Source organism: Talpa occidentalis, unplaced genomic scaffold, assembly GCF_014898055.3.
Source record: "Talpa occidentalis isolate TD23 unplaced genomic scaffold, MPIMG_talOcc4v2.1 talOcc4.15, whole genome shotgun sequence".
Lineage (NCBI taxonomy): Eukaryota > Metazoa > Chordata > Mammalia > Eulipotyphla > Talpidae > Talpa > Talpa occidentalis.
In genome coordinates this window covers 76,579,640-76,605,727 of record NW_023601543.1, presented here as the reverse complement: position 1 = coordinate 76,605,727, position 26,088 = coordinate 76,579,640, and the positions used below count along the sequence as shown (strand labels likewise).

At 51.5% G+C, this 26,088-nt stretch overlaps 1 protein-coding gene across 1 annotated transcript in view; it reads left to right on the top strand.

Annotated features, from left to right (window-relative positions):
* The first annotated feature begins 2,143 nt into the window (after positions 1-2,143).
* The window catches only part of PTCHD1 (patched domain containing 1), a 47,834-nt gene continuing 23,889 nt past the window's right edge, over positions 2,144-26,088 (top strand). Inside the window, exon 1 of the mRNA XM_037511699.2 lies at positions 2,144-2,496. Within this exon, the coding sequence (XP_037367596.2) occupies positions 2,146-2,496 (351 nt within the window). The 5' untranslated portion in view covers positions 2,144-2,145. The remainder of the gene's footprint in view (positions 2,497-26,088) is intronic.

Below are 26,088 nucleotides of genomic sequence, written 5' to 3'. Positions count from 1 at the left end.
GTGACAGGGGACAGGGGCGCGGGAGCGAGGCGGCGCGGAGCGGACCGCGCGGGAGTTGCAGGTGTCGCCGAGAACTATGGGGTGCGGGGGTCAGAGAGCGGGGCGGAAAGGAGGCGAGGAGCCAAAAAAGGAGGAATCCCCAGCCCACGACTTCCTGTTTGTAACGTGCAAGTTCCCAAGTTGAGTGTGAGAAGTGGAGGGCCTGGCACCGGGCGGTCTGGGGTGGCCACGCCGGGGCCATGCGTCCCTGAGCCGCGTACCCCCACCCGCTCACCCGCCCCCTCGCCCCTCTCCTCCCAACCCCCTTTCCCTCCAGCTCGGGTGAACGTGCCAGCCCACGCTCCGGGGTGCGGGCCACCCTGCCGGGACCGGGTGGCAGTCGCCGCCGCCTCTCGCTCGCCCCTCGGCTTCAGCAGGCCGAGCGGGCGGGGCCGGAGGCGCGGGCTGGGCAGGCCCAAAGCTCGGGGCGCGAAGCCCGGGGACCCTTCGGCGCGGCGCGGCCCCCGCCCCCTGGCCGGGCACAACGCCCCGGCGGCCCGGGCTCCGCGGCCCCAGACTGCTGTGCCGCCGCCGGCCCCCGGCGCTGGGGCGCGCGACGAGACGCGCTCACTTGTACCTGTGCGTGGCCGTTCCCGCCGCCGCCGCAGGTCTCTCCCCCGCCCGGAGCCGGCGCCCGCCTTCGCGGGGAATTCTCTGGAGGGGGAGCGCGAGGGGAGCCGCGGCGGCCGCCCGGGAGCTCGCGGCTGGCGCGCACACGCACACGCCCAACTTTGCCGAGCCGTCCGCGCCCCCCGGGCTCCCCCGCGCCCCCTGCGGCTCGGCACGCCCCGAGGCCGCGCTCTCTCCGGGTCCCGGATAAGGTGTCCCCACCGCCCCGCTCGCGCGAGTGAGGGGAGGGCGGGCCGGAGGCGCGCGGGGGAGCGCGGCTGAGTCCCCGAGCAGCTGTTCACACACGCTCCGCGCCCGCAGGGGCGCCCGCTCCAGCCCCGCCGCACCAGGTCCCCCAGACCCGCCAGTGACGACAGAGGGAGGAGAAGCTGGACGCAGAGTGGAGCCGGCGGGCAGGCAGCTCCGGAGCCCCGGCGACCGCAGGATCCAGCGACCGACAGTCATTATCAGCACTTTTATTCCGGGGCCGGGGTGGGGGGCAGGTGGAGGGGCGCCCGGACGGGCCGAGCCGCGCGGCGCTCCGGGGCGACCCGAAAGCGGGGCGACAAGAGCGGCTGGGCGCGGGCGCCTTTCGGGGGGACCTGCCCCAGACGCGCGCCCGGACCCCGCGGGCCCGCGGAGGCTGCGGCCTGGGGGGCATTTTCAGTGGCTCGTACTTGGGAGGAGGCGTGATTTCCACGCGCGCGCGTCGGCGCTCCCCACCCCCTCTCCGCGCCAGCCAGTGCGCGCCACCACCTGAGCCTGGCGAGAGCCGGGGCGCACGCAGCCCTCGGCCTCCTCCTTTCCGCCTCTGGGGGGACTCGGCTGCGAGCGGGTCCGTCCGACGCCCCTGGGAGAACTCTTTACTTTTTCTTCGCGGAGCCGGGGCCCTTCGCGGAGGCCGGGCGGGGAGGGCGCGCGCGGCGGGGCGGGCCGGGGGAGGGGGCGCGGGCGGGGAGGGACTGGGTGTAGCCCGGCGTTCTCTGTCCTCGTGTTCCTAGGCTGGCGCGCAGAGTCTCCCCGCGATCGCGCCGCCGCCGCTCCCCGCGCCACCCCGTCGTTGGCCTCGGGGGTCGGGTGAGTGGGGTCCTGACGCGCCGCGGGGGCCGCTCCGGGCCCCTCCCGCGCTGAGCCGGGACGCGGCCGCGCCGCGCGGAGCCCTCGGGCCGGGAGGCGGCGGGGGGGTGGGGAGGGCGCGCGGGGTAGGGCGGGGTGGGGGCGGCGCGGAGGCCGCCGAGCTGGGGGGCTCTCCGGGCCGGCGCGGCCGCGGGCAGGAGGGCGTGTCTCCGGCCCGCGGGGACCCTCCCGAGGCGCGGCGCGGGACTCCCCGATGGTGGCGCCGCGGCTTCGGGAGAGCTCAGGGTCTCGCCGCCGCCGCCGCCGCCGCCGCCGCCGCCGCCGCCGCCGCGGGCGCCGCCACCGCCGCCGCCGCCGCCGCCGCCCGAGCCCGCGCCGAGCGTGCGCCTCGCCCTCCTCCCGCGCCCGCTCTGCTCTAGGATGCTGCGGCAGGTTCTGCACAGGGGCTTGAGGACGTGTTTCTCCCGGCTCGGCCACTTCATTGCCAGCCACCCGGTCTTCTTCGCCTCGGCGCCGGTGCTCATCTCCATCCTGCTCGGCGCCAGCTTCAGCCGCTACCAGGTCGAGGAGAGCGTGGAGCACCTGCTGGCGCCCCAGCACAGCCTCGCCAAGATCGAGCGCAATCTCGTCAACAGCCTCTTCCCGGTCAACCGCTCCAAGCACCGTCTCTACTCGGACCTGCAGACCCCGGGGCGCTACGGCCGGGTCATCGTCACCTCCTTCCAGAAAGCCAACATGCTGGACCAGCACCACACGGACCTGATCTTGAAGGTGAGCGGGGGGCGGGCGCGGGCAGCCTCCGTCGGGCCCGCTGCCGACGCCGGGCGGGCTCTGCGCTGGGGTCCGGGCTCGCGGCGCCGCCTCTCCCATCCCGGGCGGCTGCCGCAGGGGCTCCCCTGCGCCGCGCGCCCCTCGGCGACCGCCCGCAGCCTCCCACCCGCCCGGGCAAAGGAGCGTCCGGGGCCCGGCCCGGCCCTCGCCGCCACCCCGGCGGCTGCTGCAACAGTTGGGGCGGCGGCGGCGGCCTCGGCGGGGTGGCCGGTGCGCTTGTTTTGCTTGCACCGGTCTTGGGGGCTGGGGCGCTTTGGAGTAACTGGACCGGGAAGGACAAAAACTGGAAAAGACGATCTGGAAAGTCTGCGACTCGAACACAAAATACTATGCTTGGAGGGGGGCGGGGGGACGGCGAAATTCGCAGACCGCTCTCACCCGTCCCCCGTTTCCCTTCCTCGCTCTGGCCCCGGAGGGTCTGGGCAAAGGCCGCCGGCAGGGGCTCTGAGGGAGCCGAGTAGACCGTGAAGCAGACGGTGAGAGACGTGTCTCCCCCCACCCCACCCCACCCCCCTAAACAAGTGTGCTCCGGCCCCGGACAGGGGCTCTGCCCTGCCTCGAGCTCCCCGCAGCGAGGTGGCCATCTCGTCGTCTGGGGTTGCAGGGGTTCTGACAATGGGCAGTCATACCAAGCTGGCACAGCAGCTCCTCTCCTCGGAAATGCAGAAACTTCTTTGGGCAAAGAGGGATTCCAAGGATCCACTCTTATTCGGGTGACTTGCGGCGGGAGGGTCAGGGGCTGAGCCTGAACATGGAGGACAGCAGTCACGCTGTATGGCCCTGAAGAGCGCAGCCAACCTAGCAGCTGGCGAGAGGACGCCACTGGATAAACAGGTTGGCTGGGCGTTTGCTGTGAACAGTGAGGTTAATGGTGATAACTTTCAGGAAGTTCCTTAGAAAAGCAAAGGACAGATGACTAAGGATGGAGAAGTAGACACCTTGACAGACCAAAGCAGAAATACGTGAGAATGTTCTTTTGGTCCCTGGTGTGGACTGGGGTTGCTTTACTTAAGGTTGTCCTGCCTGGAGGGCTAAGGGGAACCAGTCCCAACGGGTGCCCTGCAGCCCAGGGGTGGAAGGTGCTGGTTTTCTGTGGGTCTCTGCTGCAGATATGGCACTGCAGACCAGTTAGGTTTCTAATCTGCTTACCCCAAGGGGAGTCAGCCAGTGAACAGGGGGCAATTCTTTCCCCTTCTCTTCCTCTACAGGTAACCCTTTCTCCCTAGAGAAGCGAATTTTCCTCTATTATTTCCCTCCATTTGTTGACACATGATCAGTCAGCAATTAGTAATGAGGTTCGGAATCTGGGCATTCAATGAAATTAGGACCTTCTTCCCACATTGCATGGCTCACGATATTTTGAATGTCACACACATCATCACACATCTTCAGTCATCACAGAACCTTAGTAACATTAATCCCGAGCAGTTTGCTTCTCTCAGGATGATACTTCCAACATACTTTTCCCCCCATACTTCAGTGAACATATTTTGACACAGATAAACAGTGCTGCTAATGCTTTCCAAAAAAAACCAAACCTGTAGAAGTTTCATCACAGGCTTAGGGAAACTATAATTTAGCCAGTCCTGACAGTTGGAAAGCTGCCCCACCTTTTGATAGATGATCTATTAAATGATGTTTCCTTTTGTGTCTCCCCCCACACACACAACAAATGCCACTGTGAAGGGTTTACATTCATTGTCGATGTTAATGAGACAACAGCGGGCACATAGGATTTCTCTTCAACCCGATGGCTTCTCTATTTGATTTTGATCTGCTCAAGACCGAAAACCATACTAGGAGGGAAAGCGGGCCCTGGAGAGGGGTCTGGCTTCGCCTCCATGTGTAAAGGGCAGCATTAAGGACAGAGGTCTTGCCAGTCAATCGTTTTAAACATTGGGATGGTTTTCCATACCCCAGGTGTGGGGTGAAGTCAAAACTGAGTCCAGCTGTGGTCAGCACTCATTTCCAGCTGATGGCTGGCTCTCTGCTCAAGTGAATTCATGCAGCTTAGGAAAGCCAGGTTCAGGAAACCAAGGAAATCGCCTTTGGGTTTATATGTATCCATTTTTCTTTCTACAGCTAGCCCCCATATTTGGCAGGTATGGGGGCACAGGCGAATAGCTTTTCAGTAGTCATGGCAATGTAAAGTGCGGGAACAAGCACGTACACGTCGCCGCTGTTTTCCACTAGAGACGTGATGAAGACTTGTCCTTTACAAGAGGTGTTAGGAGTTTTCGAGTCACCATTTCGCCCCCTTAGTGGCTTATTCGGATGCTCGAGCTGGCATCGAGGCTGGCACTGACATTGACATTGTACACAACGCCAACCTGCCCCTGTCTGTTTTCTGGCATCACACTTGAAACAGAGTGGACCAGCCATAACCTGGGTTGGAGGCTTTCTCAGGGCCCCACGGGGAAGCCGGGGGCAGTCACTGGCCGGGCTGAGCAGGTGCCGCTTGGAGCTGGGGAGGAGCCCTCTTACTCCTCACGGCGCTCTGCGGATGTGCCTGTTCCGTGAGGGACATCCTTCTCGGGACATGAGTCCACTCATTTCTGGCCAAAGACAGACTGGGAGGTGATGATGACCACAAATGATGATCTGGGTTGATTTTTTTTTTTTTAATATAATTCACTGAGAAAAGAAAAAAAAAAAACTATGCTTGAAAATCCAGCTTGATCTGGCTTGGAAGAGCTTTCTCAAATGTGTAAGCGCGACAGGATGGCCATACCGATCCTGCAGTCTAAAATTTGGCTCCGGAGGGATGACTCCTGAGCAGAGATTTGCTCTGAACACTGGAAGGCAGAAGTGGGCGGGGCCTGATGGTGCTGGTAAGGGATCCACCATCAGTTTCTGAACCTTAAATTGACCTCATTATATTTTAACAAAACCCATGGTGTTGGTTTCAGAGCAAATTTCAAAGCAGGGCCTCGTAAACTTTTACATTTTCTCTGATAACATTTCTTCACCAAAATGAAATATGAGAAAGTCTTACTGATAACTGGTCTGGGCTGGGACCAGGATACTACTCAGGATCATCCATGTGGAACGAAGAAACAGTTTAGCTTAGTCCACATAATAATATCATTTTAGAGTATTTTATAAGTTAGGAACAGACGGTATGTTTAAATACAATAAACACCCCCAGGGTAGGCAGGAAAAGTGCTGTTATCTTATTTTACAGATGAGAAGGCTGCTTCTTAGAAGTTAGCTGACTTGGCCATAGAAAGAAGAAAAGGACAGAACCAGAAATGAACCCAGGGTTTTTGAGTCCTAGCCCAGTGCTCCTTTCATGTGCATTCACTGCCTCTCATGTGCATTTACTGCCTCTCATGATATTTGAATGATATTCAATGTACATTTTGCTGTCCACGTGAAGTACATTTGACCAAAGTCTCCTACCCATCCCCTACCGATGTCCTAACGGTAGTAAGTGAATCATAAAGACATTTTCCAGAGACTGATTCTGTCTGGTTTCAATGAAATCCACATATAGAATGCCCCAAAGCATTTAGATGAAAGGGTAAGAGATTTATAATTAGCAATCCACAAAGGATGACTATCTTACTGGAAAAAATTCTCTGCATGATTGAGTGTAGTGACTCTGAGGGGTGTTTACTGGCAGAGGCCCTGTGGCGTCAGCTCCAGGGCCTCACACAGTCCGTAACACCCAGTAGAGGCTCAATAAATACCTGTTGAATGGATCTGCCCTAGTTTACCTAGACCTTTACGTGATTGGCAACAAAAGTTGCATAGAAACTACTTCCAGATGTATTTTCAAAATGACCTTTTTGTAGTTACAATTTTACAAGCTGTTTCTAGGCGTCTCTTTTTTTCCAGGACACCATTCCTCCTTCCTTGACAACCTCTGTAGTCCTATCAAAACATATTTCCCTTCTGAAATCGGCTAGGCTATTTCTCTACACATTGTGTCTTCTCGGGCAGAGCTTCAAACTATTTTATTTCAAGGCCAAGGAGAGGCCGTTTCCTCACTATGCAGACATTCTTACATTTGCTGGAGAATCTCACTTTGTTCAAGCATGGAGTTTCTATCTTATTTAAGCTTTTTACATTTAAATACATTGGGTAGAATCAAGTGCAAAACATAATTAATAGAACTTGACTTGGCCGGGTTTACTTAAGGCTTTCAAAGAAGGGCAGCCTGTCTGTTAACTCTGGGTTAGGAAGACCCAGTAGCTGGCTCAGGATCCCAGTTTCGTTCAAATACTTAGTCTCAGCACTCTTTCTTTGTAGAATTTTTTAGATTTTGTTCATTTTATTTTTTTATTAAGTACTTTTTTCCCTTGCATCGCTAATCTGTGGACAGTATTTGATTTGTCCTCTTAGCTGTAGTTCTGGTGGTTCTTGGTGGTTCTCCCAGCACCACAGTCCCTGTGCTCTTCTCTCCCTCAGTTTTTTGGTGCTTTTCCCCTCTGCCCCTCTCCCCTCAGGCCTCGGGTCTATGGTCAGTTTGCAAGTTCTGTCTTTGTCTGACCCTTTGGTTTCTCTGTATTCCCCATATCAGTGAAGCCATCTGATATTTCTCTTTTTCCCTCTGCCTTATTTCGCTGAGCATGATCCCTTCCAGCTTCATCCATGTTGCCACAAATGGCATGAGTTTCTCTTTTTTGATGGCTGGGTAGTATTCCATGGTGTATATGGACCACATCTTCTTGATCCAGTCATCTGCTTCGGGGCACTTAGAGTGTTTCCATAGCTTGGCTATTGTAAATAGCGCTGCAGTAAACATAGGAGTGCAGGTTTCCTTTCAAATTCGTGTTTTTGTGTCCTTTGGGTAGATTCCTAGGAGTGGAATCTCTGGGTCATATGGTAGCTTCATTTTTAGTGTTTTCAGGAATCTCTGCACAGCTTTCCATAGTGGCTGTCTCAGCACTTTCAATCATTACAGGAATCACCATCACCTCCACCAACTGAGGATCAGAAAGTTCCTAATCTGTTTTGGGGCCTCCAATGAGTATTCACATTTTTAAAAATTGTAACAAAACAAAAACAAAGAAGAATATGAGGCAGATATGGCATGTAGCTCTCCAATCCTACAATATTTACTCTTTGGTCCTTAACATAAAGGAGTTCTTACACTGTCTCCCCAATGACTAGAGTAATTTCAGGAAGTTAATTCTGTTAAATAACCTCTGAGAGAGTGTGGCCCCCAGGGGGCATTTGGCAGTGGCTGGAGACATTTTCAGTTATCACAGCTGGGGGGTTGGTACTGCTGGCATTAAGTGGGTTGAAACTGGGAGGCAGACAAATATCTCATGCACACAGGACAGCCCCCCCCACCACTGCAAACAATCACCTGGCACCAAACTCTGCTTAAAGGTGTTTGTTCGTATGTGCCTCTTGTTTTGTTAGGTTTTTTTTTTTTCACTTGCATTGATATGAAGCTAAAAAATGCAAAAGTGAAATTCATATCCAAAAATCTTATGGAACTTTGACAGTACTACCACCTCTGCGGAGATACTCTTTTGGGTAATCGGGCAGAGACCTGATTTTGCCATGTCACTTTCCCCAGTTACCTCGCTCTCTCCTACACCTCTGGCCAATGGTCTAAATTCCCATGGAGAGCAACCCAAGAAAGTGAACACGGCCCAACTGTTTGAATGGCAAAGCTGCTGAATTGACGCTGGCCTTGAGACCTGTCAGTGTGTCGCCACAGCAGGCCAGACCCTCACCCTGTAGCAATTCCCTGCTAGGCCGAGCTTCTGACATGGGAGACACCCCCCCACCCAATGAGCAGCGACCTGTGAGGAGGCCATACTTCATCGCCTAGTCCCCTTGCTCTGAGCTTCTGAAGGTTAAATTATCAAGGAAGGGCTTGCATCCAAGGAACAGGGGATCAAAGACCCTTGCACTTGGAAGGTACCTCAAAAGTCATCTCCACAGGTCCTCCCCTGGTGGCGCAGCGGTTGAGTGCTGGGCTGCAAAGCAGCCCACAGCCTCTGCAGCGCGGTTTGATCCCCGGCCCCCCGCAAGGGTCCCACATGGCGTGACAGACCTCTCCTGCCACGCCCAGTACTCCCCTCAGCAGTGTATTTCGTCGGTCTGCCTGTTCTGTTCCCCGCTCTGGCTCTGGTGAATTCTCTCACCCTCCCACGCTTTTGACTGTACCCAGTGCTTGTATAAATAAATAAATAAATCTTTTAAAAAAAAGTCATCTCCACAGACCCTCAGGCTGGAATCTGCTCTTAGCACCTCAGGGGCTTTGTCTGGTGACAGGTGCTATGATGCCTTGGACGGGCTGGTCTCCAGGGACTCAGCCAGATACTCCTAGAAAAGATTGAGCCCAGGCTGGAGAGAGTGCAGCATTCATGGATCTGCTGGGCCAGCCAGGTGCCTTTTGCACTTTATTTCTGCACTTGAGAAAACCTGAAACCAGCAGACCATGCTGCATTCTCCTTTCAGAGGTGGTGCGTCCAAATAATGCAGGTACAACATCATTCCAGGGCTGTCTGGCTTTGGAGCACATTTCATTTGTTGGACTGGTATCAGCAAAATGCCCACTCCCTTGTCTCATTCAGATTTGGGGAGCGATCTTTGACTTCCCCATGCAGACAAGCATTTGGGACAAAGGTAGGGTAAGCTTCCATTTAAACGGAAACATTAACATAAAGCCACTGTGTGAGGAAACCCCCCTTTTTTAATGACTCCTGGGATCTTGACAGGTGCTGGATTGGTGACAGTGAAGGGTGACCCTTTTTAAAATCTAACACAAAAACTGTCAGGAGTCACCAGCCCCACACCCCTGGCAGAACAGCTCAGCACGAACTGGTGACTCCTTAGGAAAACGAAGAGAATGGGGCCGGGAGCCAGAAGTGATTTGGTTCTCACCTGAAAGCTTGCAGCAGCCCTCCACTGAGGAGCTGGGGAGATTCGAGGTGCTGAGGGGCTGATCAACTTTGACTCTGCGGGATGCACCATCTGGTACCTGACTTTGGGGCTCAGTATGAGCCCCAAGTGATCATTGAGCTAGGCTTGAAGCAGACCTTTGAAGTCACCTGCTTGGTAGCACATCACAGCAAGCAGGCCTGTCTGCAGACTGCCTGTGCCAAGGCCCCATGCCCAGGAGGCCGCAGAACTTCCGAGGAATCCTGCCAGACGGGTTTAATGACCAGCAGGGGAGGTGAGTAATCTCTAACCTTTAAGAGACAAAAATAAAGGGGGGAGGAAATCAACACCAGTTGTTATTTCATATGGGAAGCCCTGAATAACATGTCGTGCCTTCAACTTCAGAATTCATATTTTGAACCAAAAAAGAGGCAATGAGGGAATAGGAGGCTATTTTTATCTTCTCGCTCTCTAAGAAATGCTCTTGAGAATATTGTTTCTGGAATTAAAAAAAAAATCCCCATTGTTAGGTCTTCCACTTTCGGTTTAACTTCTAGGCCCTAGACACAGGTGAGATGAGAATTTGCGTATAAGCAGTCATCTTGGGGGAGATGACATCTAAGACACGGGTAAGGAAGTGGAAATGTGATCCTCAGAGAGGCGGAGCCAGTCAGGGCAGTATTCTCTTGCCAGTGCCCCCATGGCCCACCCCCCCAGCTCCCAAGGACACGGGGAGACACTATGGAGCAGGTGTCTGAGGTACCCCAACTGTGGGTGGAGAAGCCACCTACTTACTCCCCAACTCCCCGGCCATCACTGGTTGAACCGACTGCATCACGGGTTTTAAATAAATCTCTGGCGATTGCAGATGTTGTCCGGATCCTTACATCAGGATTGTCTTTGTTGATGTTGTTTTATAAAAACCTCAGGCAAAGAACTACAGGTGCAGTAAGTGCCTGGTACGTATGTAGAGGCAAGCCAGCGCTGACAGAAGATGGGTGCGACCTTGAGACCATCTTCCCTGAGGGTTTTCGCCCATCTGGAGTTATGCATGTAGGGTTCCAGGGCCCAGGTTCCTCGGGGATGCTCAGGCCTTCCTCAACAAGATGGCCAGGATTCCATCTCCATGAAGCAAGAATGAACCCAGCACAGCCGTGTCATTATTCTTGACTTTGATCGTCATCTGCCATTTTCAGTTTTGCCCCTGGATGGTGGCTAAGACGATTCCCAACAGGGCCTGGACTCCACCAGGACTTGGGATTTTACAAGCCAAACCTCGTTTGAATGGCCCGCATCCAGCCCCTTCATCCTTTATGACTACGAGAGAAGTCTGTAGGCCCTCTTGTCATTAGCCCCTCTCCACTCGTCTACTTTTGTTGTTCTCCCTAGAAATGCTCCTACGCTTTAAGGTCAGACTCCCATGCCTACTACTTTCTAAGACCTTCCCAGATCCATGGCTCCTTCTGTTCCTTAAATCTGTCTGGTTTTCAGTCATATCCACATTCTTTTTTTTTTTTTTCTTGTATCCATGCTCTTTGCTACTTAACTGTATACACACCATTATATAATTTGCTGAACTGTCTTGTGATAGCTACCCTTGAGGAAGAGCGTAAGCTCTTCAAGGACAGGAACAATGTTCAACATCCCTGCATCTCCCCTGGAGCTATGTAGGGTGTGTAGCAGGTACTAAATGAGTCCCCGTTGGTTATGGCTTGGAGGATAGGAAATATGTTCTCCTGCCCTACTGATTCATTTTGGTCAAATAGAATTTTGCCTGGTGGCATGACCATGTAATTTCTTTAGATCTGTCTTCATTTTTCATCCTTGACAACCCCTGATTTCAAACTTGTTACAAGCAAGAAGCATCCATTCTGCTTCGGGATCAGCCAAAGGGAAATTCTTAGAAAACCAAACACTTGACTAGCTCCGCTAGTCCAAGTACAGTTTGGAAAGGCATCAACTTGACCTCAGTTTCTAGAGGTTTAAGTCCCATGTGGAAGGGTGGAACAAACACTATGCAGTTCTCAACAAATATCCTCAAAGCCAGTGCTTCACTGCACATCCTCATTTGCAAGAAAAAGTCTCAAACATTGGCCACAACCATACTCAAATGTAAACAAGAGACAGGTTTAAAGAAAAAAAAAATCAGGAACAAGTGGCTTTCTCAGCTGTGGTATGAATGTTCGAGAGGTTCTCATTCTGTGTTGCTTTGCCTCGCTCATCTTGAGAGCCCAGGAAAACACAAAGACTTGTTCTAAGAGGTGAACCTTAAAAAAAAAAAAAAAAAGATACTGGTATAAAATCAGTATATCTCTGCATCGCTGGTGAGTTTCACAAAAACACTAAGAACTGCTCATTTCTCAGCCATGAAGGTGAAATTCCTTTGCCTGTTCCCCACAAGGCTCTCCTGCTCCTTAACTGTCAGATACCAAGGCTGTGTCAATTCCTTCCATCTCCAAAAAACAAACAAAAAGCCTCTCTGATATACACCAGCATGGTAAGTGCTCAAAAGGTCTTTGTGATACTTAGTACTGTAATTTTTCCCATTTGTAGGTTGCCTTTTGTTTTGGTTGAGCATGGAGGCCGGAGGTCACACAGAGAAAAGACTGTTCCTAGACCCTTTTCTAACGTGTGTGCGTCACTGGGGCATCTTGTGAAAATGCAGACTCTGATTCTGCCTGAGGTGGGCCCCGCGATTCTGAATTTATAGCAAGTGCTCCGGCGATGTTGATGCTGCGTGGGGGAGGGGGGGCACTTCGCGTAGCAAGGCTCATATGGCTTGGTTGTGAGCAGAACACTGCCACCGCAGTTAGGAAAGCTGAGCTGAAGCCCCAGTTCTTCTAAGGAGTGACTGGGCAAGTCGTCTCACCTCCGGGAGAAGAGGGTTTCTCATGGACACACGCACCCATCCCCACATAGGTGAGGATGCAGTGACATACGTTATGGGATATCCTCTGCAGGGGGATCATCATCATTGCTATTCACTTTGACAATGACTCTTATTTCCTCATATGGACCAGGTCTTGAAGAGCCACTATTGCCTAGGTTTTTTTCCTCTTTGATCCAACAGGCAAGGATGGGGGCTAATCTACATTCTCAATACTCAGATTGGCAATTTGTTGGTCTTCAGAGAGTCCATCTGAGTCATTACAAACGATTGGCTCCATCCCACTGCTGAGCACGCAGCTCCTAAATTCTTCGCAGGCAGAGCTGTCAGTGGGGTGGGCAGATTGCATTTCAGCTCTTCAAGGTGGTGTCTCGGGCTTGAAACCTCATCTTCGAGCTTGACAGGGCTCTGCACACAAAGGAAGCTTCACTTCCTGCCTAGGGGAGTGGCTGTGGAATGAAAAGCCCTAGGAGGCTGTGGGCTTCCACCTCAAGCTTCTCTTCGCCTGTCCTGACAGCCCGGCCTGCCAGACAGGGATTCTCCAGCAATTTAGGTGAGAGTTGATAACTCTCCTCTCTCACTTAATTTACATGACTTCAGTGTTTCCCCGGGAAATCTTGCCGACATAAGTAGATCTGCAGGCACTTCAAAGGCAAGAGTGTCTTCGGAATTGCCAGAGATCAGAAGCAGCAGGCACAGTGATCGTTGTAAAGCCCTTTGAAATTGTGAAATGGAGAATTTTGCTGACTGGAGATTTTAACCATCTAGGTCAGGCCGTTTCCCCACTTCCCCTTACTAAAATTTCTTTTCATAGGGTTAGAAAAGAAATCTGTAATTATTTAGGATCAAAATCAAATCCACCAAAGAAAATTCCTCTGCCTATCTGTGCCTACCCGCCTTAAACCAAAGTAACCTCGGCGTAAGTGAGCAGTAGCAGTTCTTCTTAAAGTCGAATGTGCTTCAGAATTCCCTGGAAGTTTTAGTAACAGGTGTCGTCTGATTCAGGCTTAGGACAGCAGCCCTGAGATTCTGCACTTCTGGCGGGCTCCTAGGGCCGCTGCTGTGGGCCACACTGACTAGAGCAGGGGATTGTTGGACCCGAACCTCGGGGGCCCTGATTATTCAGTGAGATTGAGTTGCCTCCATACTCTAAGGCAGTGGTTCTCCAACGTGAGCAGACATCGCCTGCGGGGCCTGTCCAGACACTGATGTCTGACCTCACCACCCCCAGGTGAGTTTCTGATTCTGTAAGCTTGGGGAAGGGGTGAAAATTTGCATTTCTAAGAGTTTCCCAAGATGCTGTTCCTGCTGGTTTAGGGATCAGACTTTGATGGTAAATATTGGGTTCTTAGATCCAGGTCCCACTTGGGGTGTCAGTAGGCTACCTCATACCAACCAGTAGTTCTCAGACCCCGGCAGAGATAGCATCAGATCTCACAGGTAAAGAGCTCAGTCTCCCAACCCCTCCCCCTGACCTCAGATGCCAGCTGCAAGTCCAGGCTGTTACCTGGCTGCTGATGAACCAGCTACAGATACAGAGTTCCCACAAGCCCCTCCACACACTTCAAGTGCCCATCCCAAGCCCAGATTACTATCTGTGCTTCTGACCGACTGGCTATAAATCAGAGGTTCCCAGGATCCCCTTCCAAGTTTGATTACTGACATAACACACAAAACTCACTGATTTATTACAAACGGTACTAAAGGATCCGAATAAACAACCAGAATGAAGAAACACACAGGGCAAGGTATGAAGAAAAGGCATGGTGCTTCCAACCCCTTTCTGGGTGTGCCAGTCTCCCCCAAATCTTCACACTCACGTGCTCACCAACCCAGAAATTCTCTGAAGCCCCCTCCTTCTGGGCTTTTATGAAGGCTTCATTCTATAGACATGATTAGTTAACTCACTGCCCATCGGCTATTGAAATCTAGCCCCTCTCCCCTCCCTGGAGGTGTGTGTGGGGGAGGGGGTGGAAGTTCCAACCTTCTAATCACATGATTGGCTCCCCTGGTAACCACGCCACATCCTCAGTCCAAAAGTTACTCATTAACATAGTGAGACACCTTTATCACTCTCAACACTTAGGAAATTTCAAGGGTTTGGGAGCTGTGTCCTAGGAAGTATGTGTGAAAACCAAATACGCATGAGAAATAGAGATTTTAGTCATTTGTTCTGCTGCCTTTCTCCAGGTGCTGCAGTTTAGGAGAAAGCTGAGTAGAAGGACACTCTGAGATGGGGGGAAGGAGATAAACGACCCCCTACACACACACACACACACACACACACACACAAACACACACTGTGGCTGCCACTGCTAAGAGCACCATGTGATTGCTAAACCTTCTTCTCTTTCAAAGATTCCCCACACAGGTCACCTGCCATTTGCCTTTGCAGAAACTTTCTTTACATCAAACCACAGGGCACAGCAGGAACAAATAGAAACTCCATCTGTGTTTCTGAGACAAGGACCCAACCTTTTGGTTGCCAGAGGTGAGGTGTCTATGGGGAGGACCCCAGCAGCTACTGTTCAGTTTCAGCAGCTGCTCTCTGATGTCAATGCCGTTAGAGCTGAGGGGTAACTGGGGTGAAGGCTACTAAGTACAGACTTTGGCATAGGGAAATAAAGTGTAGTGTCAGAGCCCCCCAAACTTCTGTGTTTTAGACTGTGAACCATTAGTGAGCCCTTTATTAAGTCACTTAACCACTCTGGGGCCTTAATTTCCTCACCCTTAAATGGGTCCAGCAATATCATCTCAAGGAGATAATTGTGTGAACAGACTTTATAAAGTTCATTGTGCCTAGAGCCACACAAATCTTAAAATAGCTACACTGAATGCCCAGTTTGGGGCAACAGAAAAAAGCTACTGGGGACTCCAAGGACCGAAGAAGAACCCCCTTAGTCACTCAGCAGGCACATGCCACATTACCATTCCTTTTGTAAAAAGTACCTATAAAGTCAGTGAGCACCTTTCATTTTAGCTTAACCAGAGACTTTTCTGACACAGCCTCATGGTCCCAGGTGACAGGGTAGTACATCGGTCTCTATCTACTTTGAATGACCCAAGAAGAAAAAACAGCATCCATTTTCTACACTTACATTTGTTTTGTTTTGTTTTTCATTTTCTACACTTTTAAAACCTTAGGTCTGCACTGTCCAATTCAGAAGCCACTAGCCACTGTTGGCTATTTCATTTACATTTAAATTAATTACAATTAGAAATTTATCTCAGTTATACTGGCCACTTCTCATGTGCACAGTAGCCAACAAATGGAAAGAACAGATAAAAAATATTTTCATCATCAAAGAAAATTCTATTTAACGGTGTTCTTTTTCACAGATAAAATAACTGATACATCATATAATTATAACTAATAAACTGTGGAATCAAGATTCAAACACAGGTCTGGCTTCTGAAGCATCACTTTAAACATAACTATACCAGATTGCCTCTGAAATACAGCAGTCGATGAGTAGGGAATGACCCCTGGTATCTGAGAGCCTTGAAGTAGTATTTTAATCAGTAACAGATCAAGGGGGGACTTTCATTTTCAGCTTTGACATGTAATGAGCTTGGAAGCTGTCACTACCATCCTTATAAGACAACTTAAACAAACTAAAAATCAACGACTTTTCTTGGACCTCAGAGAGTCGCGGTCACAGGGCAAGCTACCATGGCAGGGTGTGTAGAGGTGAGCACGTGCACGGGGGGCAGAGGCAGAAGCATGCCTAGAGACACAACCTGTTCACCTGGGGCATTAGTCCCTCATGGACACACAGCGTTTCCAGTTTGTGCCAGTTTCCACAAATGGCTGGAAGCTGAGTGTGGAGTAGCAGGGGAGTGAGACTAGGGGCTGTGGTCAGTGTCTTGGTAAGGATGGGAGGCAAGGGACTCACACTTTCTTGGACTGCCCCTCCAGAAATTCCACCAGCTTCCCAAGGTATGGCAAGGAGAGGCAGAAGAACAATCATGAAATCTACCCGGTCTTTTCCATAACAGAGTCCAGGGAAGAGGACTTTGCCGGAGCACACGTCCGAAACTCCATCCCAGGTTCCTCCCCACGAAAGCCCCCTTCAGCCTTCCTGCATCACCAAGGAGGGGGAAAGAGCCCAGAGGTGTCAGGCTTCAAGCTAGTGGATTAGGAGTGCTGCAGGCAGAGAGGAGAGTAGGGGCAGGGAGGGGGAACACTCTACCACTGGAGACAGATCAGTGACATTTATAGTCCTAAGGCACAGGCCACTTAAAGACTGAGATTTCATTGGGAGACTATATACATCTCCCCTCCCTGCACCTCACAAGCACATCAGCTGTGCGCCAGTGTGCTCACAGTGAGTGGCAGCGAAAGAACGTCACCACGCAAGCTCTCTGAGGAGGGACACTTATGGAAGCCCAACATCAAGACTTGAGACAGAAAAATGACAGTAGAGGAGTTTGCAGTTTCTATAGGCACAACAAGCAAATACATCCCAACTCCAAGATTAACATAAGTGTTCACTGTAAGGCTGGCTCCCGGCGAGGTCTAGAGGTTCAGTTGGGAAAACAAACATTGGCCATAGGAAGACCCCTCTTCCGCCCAGAGCTGCTGTGAAGGTGTAAGCACAGAGTTTTGAGTAGGGCAGCTGCAGAAGGCAAACACGGGAGATACACTGGGCCAGCATCGAGCAAAATGTGTTTTGGGAAGGTTTCCTTATAAGCTGCCCAAAAATCACACAAAAACACTTGGGCCTATGACCAAATAACTTTGGGAAACACTGCTGGTGTGACCCTCTATCAGATTCCCATCTGATCACACCTGGGCATAGCAAAGACTCTCCAAAGTTCCACTCAGGAAGTCTTTAATTCTGTCCAGTTCAGCATTTTCAAATTTGTTGCATAAAGGCTACCTCATACTTCTCTGGAGACCCCTGTGAACATCCCACAGAACAAATGTACTTCAGAAAACACACGCAAAATGCCATCCCCAACGTTGGGAGAGGTAATAAGCAGGTCGTGAAGTCCATGCCACTGATAAGTAAGCAAAGGGATAAGAGTGAAACTGGCTTAGAAATCCGCCAGCTGGCAAAGGAGGAGGAGGAGGGGGCCGTTACCGCTAACAGGAGAGAGGGAGAAGAACAGATGTGGAGGGGAAAAAAATCAACCGCCGGACACACACCAGTGGAAACACGGCCGTAACATGTATTTGCAAACCTCCAGGAGGCAGAGGAAAATTCAGACATGGTGCGGGGAAGAGAGGGGAGGAACTGATATCCGCTGGAAGTTGGGCAGCAGAGAGGTGACAGGCCAAGCCACCGAGGTGGGATTCATTGCCCAAGAAGAGTTTCTTTGAATGTGTCAAGATCAGAAGTGCCAGGGCCAAGATCTTGATTAAGATGGAATTTTCACGGTAGGCAAAGGGAGAGGCGTGAGGAGGACCCGGGGAAAGCCAGGGAGAACGGGGAGAGGGGGATGCGTGTCCTAGAATTCGTCGTGGGAGAGAGGGAGGGCTTCGTTCCTACCAGGCGTGTTTCTGGAGCACCTTCGTCTGCCAGGCGCCGGGTAGAGGACACCGCGTCAAGGACCCGCGCCCGCGCCTTGGCGGAGCCAAATCCCAGCATGCTGAACGACCTGCGGTGGTTTTTAAGTGCTACTTCACCCCGCGTTATTGACTTCACTGTGTGTCTCTACCGAGAGTTTAAGAAACCGAACAGTAGCCATTGAATTCACCTGCTTAGAAGTCCCTGTTGCGTTGCGGTGGGATGCCAGGGCAGTCTTGCCTGGAGGGGTTTGAGAAGCAAGTGGGAGGTAAGGAAATGAAGTTAGCAGGCATGAATCACTCTTTGGGGTGTAGTTGGAGATGGCAAATGTGAAAAACTCCTTCAAGGGAGAAGTGGCAGAAATTGGAAAGTAAATGGGGTCAATGAGGCCTTTGTTTACAAATTGGGGCGACATTGGTTTACAGCACTGGGTATGACTCAGAGGTACAGGATCACACCCCTTCACATGTACCGCGTGACCCCCACCACCAAGGCACCCACAGTCCTCCACCATGGTTCTTTGGGGGCTGCTACACTTTGCCCCTCCACCTCCGGTTGAATGAGGACGAGCCCTTTTTGAAAGAGGGGAGAGATGCAGCAGCAGGCGTGAGCAGGAGAAGTCAGAGGGCCTGGGAGGAGCGGGGGAGACACTGCTAGGCCGCACAGGACAGCGGAGCCCCCCCGGAAGGAATCAGTCTTAGAGAGGGAAGGTCACGGCCTTGATTTCCACAGGCTGGGAGGATGGACACAGATGGGTATTTTTATGGATGTGGTGGCAGCAACGGGAGGGTAATTTCCACCCGATGGCTTGGGGTTTTCTCTGCAAGACAGAAAACAAGGTCAGTAGCTAAAAGTGAGTCTTGTTAAGTGCTACAGAAAAGAGAATCTATATTCTCTCTGGGCTTGGAGGCAACTGATAAGGAAGGAAAAAGCGACCTGGTAGTGTCTCTGAAGCCATCTCTTTTGGGGAATTTGGGTATGAAAGCAAAGGAGAGTCTTTCTTCTTTGTCTCAAGATAGGCAAGAGCACGGAGAAGAAACGGAAGTGGAAATGAGTGGCCAGCTGAGCAAGTGCACACCGTATACATTACATTTCAGAGAAGAACATGGATTATACAGAAGGAAGAATTTCTTAACTCCAGAGTTGTTCGGCATCAGCATGGCTCGTGAGAGGATTCTGGGATGGCTGGCAATGGTTTAAACAGAGGCTGATGTGGTGTGCCCTGCAAGGGTGGCACAGCTTTCCAATTCTGTCCCATATCTCAGCGGTTGTCAGCCCTGGCTACATGTAGGTCGACGCAGCTTTCATAGGTGTTGCACACACAGATCCTCATCCCATTGGCCTGTGTAAGGTCAGGAATGGACACTGAGCAGGTTTTCTAGGATCCCATGCAGACCGGGTGAAGGAGGAGTCAGAGCCCTCAGTGGCTTTTGCAGGTCTTTTATTGGGATTTACCCGGTACACAGCAGGCAGGGGTGCTGGGGGGCCGGGAGGCTGGCAGGCCTCCCAGCCCCCAGCAAATCCTTACTCTATCTGGGCTCTCCGGTGATCTCTGCTTCTGCTTCTTTGCTTCTCTTTCGGCCTCTGCTGCTGCTGGCATCCCCGTGACGCCGCCCTTCAAAGTCCAGTCTCTCAGCCCACTCCAGGGGCCGCCATCAGGCATGCATTCAGGACCGCAGGGTTCCCTCATCTATCCTCATGGCGGGAGGGCAGAAAAGCCTGATACCTTTTACCTACCCTACACCTGAAAATAGGGGGCTTACTCCGCATTTGGATTGCATGGCATTCGCATGCCTCAGAGTGATGGGACGCCTGGCCTGCAGCGGAGCCGGCAGCAGTGCCCTGATGTCCGTTTTGTGGGTCGGATGATATTCTGTGGTTACGTGGGACGGTGTCGTTAGGAAGAGCTGGCTACCGGAGAGACGGGAGTCGAAACCCTCTCGCTAACTTCTTGTGAGTCTTAAAATATTTTTTTAAGTTAGAAAGAAAACATTTTAAACAGAGAGCGAGCCTGCCTCGGAGCAGCTGTTTTCCATCATCATCTAAGAAATAAATAGGCGCCATCATTCATTTGGGGGGGGAGCCATTTGAGGATTGAAAGCAGAGGGAAGGTTTGGGTTTGTGCTTTGGAGAAAAAAATGTTTTTGAAAAATAAATCTGGCGGCAATTTGGAGGCCTGACTAAAAGCAAAACAGACGAGTTCGGGAGCCGTCTCTGCTGTCCGGAGGGGTGAGAAGGGCTGGAGCCAAACCAGGAGCCACGGAAAAGGAGCGCGTGGGGGTGAATCTGAGAGAACTGGGAGGTGAAGTCGTGGGATTTGGTGAGTGTTTCGGGGACTGCGGGTCTTGGCTGTGTGTCCGGGACCCTGGGACTCTCCAGGGCAGATGCCCGAGCCCGTGCCGGTGCTCCCGCAGAGGCGTGAGGGCGGCCTGCGTTGGCGGTCCCAGCAGGCAGGGTTGAGAGCAGCTGGACCAGAGGTTCACACTCTGCAGTCCCATCCTGCTGGGCCAGCGGAAGCGGAGGGAGCAGCGCAGGAGAAATGAGGAAGGCAGCCTTTCCTCGTCCACCTGTTGTGTGTGGAGTCCAACGGAGTCACAATGTACAAATCCGTAACCCTCGCCACCTCGCTGTCTTCCTGTGGCCGAGCTAGCCAAACAGATCGCTTCAAGGAAGCCTTTGGTTCAAATGTTTGTGTCACACATAACCTGCGCTTATTTTTTGTAACTTTCTCTTCGGCACACATTTGGGCGTTTTTTATCCCAAGGAATCTTCAGGCGGCGGGGCTCAATTCCTTGTTTTTAACTGCTGGTAGCCCCTCTGCAGATTCTGGAAGGCCCCTCCAGACACGAGCCCCATCTTCCTCCATGCAAGGCTTTCACTTGGGTTGGTTGGGTTTGGCCCTGGGAGGCTTTTGCTCCCTCACGCTGCAGTGGCAGCACCTCCAGGTCAGCGGTGCAGGGATCCTCCGAAGTGGGCACCACTAATAACCACAGGGTGTTCTGTGGGGGGAGAGGGGTGCACCGTGGCCTCAGAGCCACAGAGGGAAGTAGCCAATGACTAAGGAGTGTTTCTAACCAGGGCAACTGCCGAAACCACCTGTCTCCATCTTACAAAAACAACCTGGGCTCGCCCCACTGAGAACTGCTTGCTGCCTGTTGGGGCCTCTCCAACGTTGTGTGCAAGGTACCAGGGAAATGTTCCCACTTCAAACTGGTCTGTCCTTTAGCATTTCAATTTTCCCCCATTAAAGACATTTTTGCCCCCTTTTCTTTTAACAAAGTGGAATTCCAAAGCCCGCTAGTGTCTATTATAATAACGCATAAACCCCTCATTGCATAATAAGCACCTTGCAGGGTTTAATCATTACTTAAAAGGTTCACGCTAGATAGGAAACATTCAGGTGGCCTACATAGGGGTGCAGCTGTCTCCCAAGTTCTTCTTCTACATTATGTCTCAACCTTCTCCACCCTGTGTTCCTTATAACAGAGTAGCACCGAAGCTCGTCCGTTTTTTTTTTTTTTTTTAATTTTTTTTTAAGAGGCATGTTTTTATTTATTTATTTGTTTGTTTGTTTGTTTGTTTGTTTGTTTATACATGCACTGGGTACAGTCAGAAGCGCGGGAGGGTGAGAGAATTCACCAGAGCCAGAGCGGGGAGCAGAGCAGGCAGAAGGACCGAAGTACACTGCTGAGGGGAGCAGCGGGCGGCAGGAGAGGTCTGCACGCCATGCGGGACCCTCCTCCGGTGGCCGGGGAGCAGCCGGGGGTCGAACCAGCACCGCAGAGGCCGCGGGCAGCTTCTCAAGCCAGCGCTCAACCGCTGCACCACCGGGGAGGCCCTCATCCGTTTTTTAAATGAACCCAAACTTAGTGTGCGATCTCCAGGCTGGTTTATATTGATTCTGATAAAGCTACTAAAGCTTGGGAAAGAAGAAAGAAAATGACACACTGAGAATCTTTAAATCTCTTGATTCCTAATTCCACTCTCCTTTCCGGAACTGATATATTAATATCTGCCCGAGTGTTTCCTTGAGCACTAGTCCGGGAAAGTATGCTATGCCATGTCACGTCTACACTGTTTCATGCCTAAATTGCACAGCGTCTTTGCTTTCAGACACGAAGGCACATATACTTATTGTAACCATCACTTTGCCCACATGTTCTGGCTCCTCTTGTTTGTTTATTTTGCATTTGTGCCCCCCTGAGTCTTCCAGAACTAGCTAGCACTTTTGCTTGTTCCCAGGCCAGGAGACAACTAGGTCTCGGGACACACAAGGGGAAACTGTTATAATACATGTCCTTACAATAGAGCAAGCGATGGGACAGATCGCAGGGGACCAGGGAAGGCCTCATCTTTACTTCCCGGGAGGCTTCCCGCAGGAGGCGATGCCTGCTGAGGGCTGGAGCTGCGCCCACCACTTCTTCCAAGTCCAGACTTGAGAAGTGGGGCTGGGCATTGGGCCTGGCTGCTCACTGAGCAGCCCTTTCTGAAGCAGCTTCAGTTTCTTACTAAGTGTCTCACCTGCAGAGTGTCTCCCCCCAGTAAAAGACGGGGCTGTGCAATCATGTCTCACATCAAAATGGCACTGCAGGATATTTATAGAAACCCTAAGCTGTAAACAAAACATCCACCAACAGGAGAATGAGAACATAAACCGTCATAGAGTGGAATACAACACAGCAAAGATAAGAAAAAATCGCAAATTACTGTAACACAACACAAGTGAATCTCACGGGTCACAGGTTGAGTACAAGAAGGCAGACACGAGACAGTCCATAGTGTGTGACCCCATGAAGCAGAAGCTCAAGAACAAGCAAAACTAGTCAATGCTGAAAGGATTCTGGATAGTTTTCCTCTGAAGGTTGTGGGGGTGCTGACTAGGAAAGCACAGCAGGGGCCTTCTGGGCGCAGAGATATCTTATATCTTCATCTGAGCAACGTCTATAGGGATGCGTAGACACGAAATTTATCCAACTGTATACTTGATTTGTGCACTTTACTGTATACATGTTGTACTTCAGTAGTGAAGAGCACGCACACGCACACGCACACACTCACACTCAACTCACTGACCCTGTTCAGAAGTGGAGGGGCTGGACTGCCACGCCAGCAATGCAGCGCATCTGGCAAGGGTGAGGGCCAACAAGAGGAAAGGCAGCCGGAGACTTGGCAGACAAAGCAGCTCCGTTTTACTGACATCCGACACGCCGCCATCATGGAGGCTTTCAGCACCTGCACTGGCAGCACTGCGAGGCATGAAGAATTTGCCTGCACCAGCACACACTCGCCAGGCACATCACTGCCTGGGAAGGGATCCAGTGAACACATCAGCTGTCTCTCCCACACACCTACCACTGTAACAGCAGAACTCCAGAAATGTAAAGATAGGGACTCTCTTCCAACTTGGGCAACATTCCAGCATTTGCTGTCGACAGAGAACACTGAAGCCTGAGGCCTTACCTGCTGAGATGTTACAGAAGTATGCAAAGTGGCTGCTGACTGCGTCGCGGAGTTTTTTTACCAAGGAAAGGAAAAGCCAAGGAAATGCCTGCTTCTCTGTTTATCAGCAAGAAAGACGAGAGGTCCTGTCATCTCGCGTCTCTGTTCCCGGCAGGATGCAGGGCCGAGCCTTCTCGAGATGTTATGGCGCATTCCTGTCACCAGCGTCCCCCCGAGCCACCCTGTGACTAGCCTTCCACCTTAGTGAAAAGACTGGTCTGAGGAGCCTCCCTGGTGGCACAAGGGTTAAGATGCAACCTATGAAGCTGTCCACAGCCACTGCAGCATGAGTTGATCCCCGGCCGGCCAGGGAGCTACCCACATGGTGCAGCAGACCTCTCCTGACTCGCCCACTGCTCCCCTCAGCAGTGTATTTCATCAGTCTGCCTGTTCTGTTCCCCACTCTGTCTCTGGTGAATCCTCTCACCCCCACACTTCTGGTCTGTACCCCAGCTCTTGTATCCATAAATAAATCTTAAAAAAAAAAAAAAAGAAAGAAAAGAAAAAAGACCGGCCCGAGCTCCAAATGAGAGAGAAGAGCAGTTATAGTATCGGCCACCTACAGGAATGTACTCATCAGAGCCAGCTGAGAAATAGTTGTTGCATACCTACTATTTGAAAGTTGGTACCATCAAAAAAGAAGAAAAGAATCCACCCTCAAAAGACAGTATAAAAGGAGCTCAAAAGATCCTCACTCTGCTCCCTAAGGGTTGAGGTTTCTTTTATTTTATAGCTGAATACACAAGAAATTGGGGAGTTGCTTTCAGGACGGTTTGGTGTTTTGAGGACACCAGGAAACTCTGATTCCAGAAGCTTTGAGTGGTTTGGGCTCCCCCAAAAGCAGGCCTTGAAATAAGAAATCAAGGACAGATATTTTATTCAGGAGGTGAGAGGCAGCCGGAAGAGGAGCAGGGCAATGAGACAGAAAGAGGAAGGGGCCTGAAGAAGTGTGTGATGAAGCAGGCCATGCGGCCAAGGCTGGGGGCAGCTGGGGCACAATTCCCCGGGGAAGTGCTGAGGAACAGTTTCAAACAGTCACCCAAGAGTAAACCAACCTTGGGGAGAGAGCTGGATATTTATATGCCAACTCCCATCTGTCATTGGTTGAAGTCTGCTTACAAGAGGTGTTAATTCCCCAGAACTTCTGGCCTGCCAAGCAGATGGCAAAGTGGGCTCCCTGACAAAGAAGCGTGGGTGCTGGCATTTGAAGTCAAACAGGTGTGCTCTCAAGAGGTAAGGGCTAGAGGATTGGAGCAGGGCGCCAACTGCATCTGCTGCAGAGGAACTGGAAGCAGCGGGCCAAGAACTGTCTTGTACGGTCTGGCTGCATGTTAGAAGCACATCCAGAGAAGCGAAAGGCCATGCGCCAGCTAGATCCTCACATCTATAAATCTATGACTGATCGATGGCACGTTAAGACCCAAACCTGGGAAAGGCAGCCCAAATGTTTAATTGGTACAATGGATCTAAAAGTGGGCATCAAACTCTAATACTGGCTTACTCCCTGGGCTGAGCCGTTCGGATCTGTCAAGGTAGAGACATCAGCCTGCCTCCTTCCCACCAGGTTGACGGCTGTGGTTCAGCCTTCCCCTCCCCAGTGACCTAGTTACTGCATTAGTGTTTTCTTCCATCTCTCTACCTCCACTCTCAAGCCTTCCCAGTCCAGGTACACCCCATAAAAATAATCTTCCCCCAAACATGGTTCTGATGATCTCATCCCCTGTTTAAGACCATTCCAAGTTGAGCACATGAGGTCTTGTGTGATTTGCACCTTGCAATCTTCAACTTTTCCCTCTCGGGTCTTCCATCAGCTTGAATCACTTCTGCTCCCCCTGACACCCATTTTGGGCCTCTGAGACCTTGCCCTGTCCATCACCTCCGCCTGGTGTACTCTTTCCACCATACCCTGTGCCCAGCCTCTGCCTGTGGCTAACTCCTCCTCTCTGCAGGCCCTAATTTATAAGACACCTCCTCCAAGAAGACTTCCATGGTACCCACACGGTGGTGTAGGTGTCCTTCCCTAATACCTGGCACTTTTCCCATCTGAGAACTTTCGTGTATCTTCAGCCAGGCTTGCAGGTGACCTATCTCTCACAGCTCTGTGAGGCAATCCTAGCGGCCTTATTCACATGGCTTGACATAAGATTTACTCATAGTTGCTAATAAATATTCACTGAATGTGAAGATTCTCCCACATCTGGCCCCTGCTCCTCTCCAATCTTACTGCTATAAACACACACACTAACATACTAGACTCCCTGAACCACCATTGTGCCTTTAATTACTCCCATTATAGCGATGTTGCTTCACTTTGTGCTTCACCTATGCTAACCAATTCTGAGAATCTTCCTAAAGTCTCTCTTGTAGACCTAAGTTTTTAGACAGTGAAGCTATGTCGTGATGTTCTTTGTATCTCCAGGGCTTATATTAATGTCCAACCTAGTGTAGGCAAATACAAGTTGAGTCCAGGGCTCATTACTATAATTGGTGAGGACAAGCTGAAATGCAAAAGACTTTTTCTTCATGATCTCTAATTTTCAACAAAGGCTCAGGCCTCCAACTTACCACCTGTCTGAGACCCATCACAGACTTCACATTTGTGAGCCTCCGAAAGTTCCATCAACCAAGTGTGTGCGCTACGATCAGCATTAAAGCAACACAGAATTAGCCAGAGTCTTGTCTTTGCACATGACAGCAATCTAGGCTCCTGACTGGGTAAAGTCACATGTCAGTGAGACAACAAATAGAGGCCAGCAGAGCTGCTATGCTCGGGGCAGGTAAGCAGGA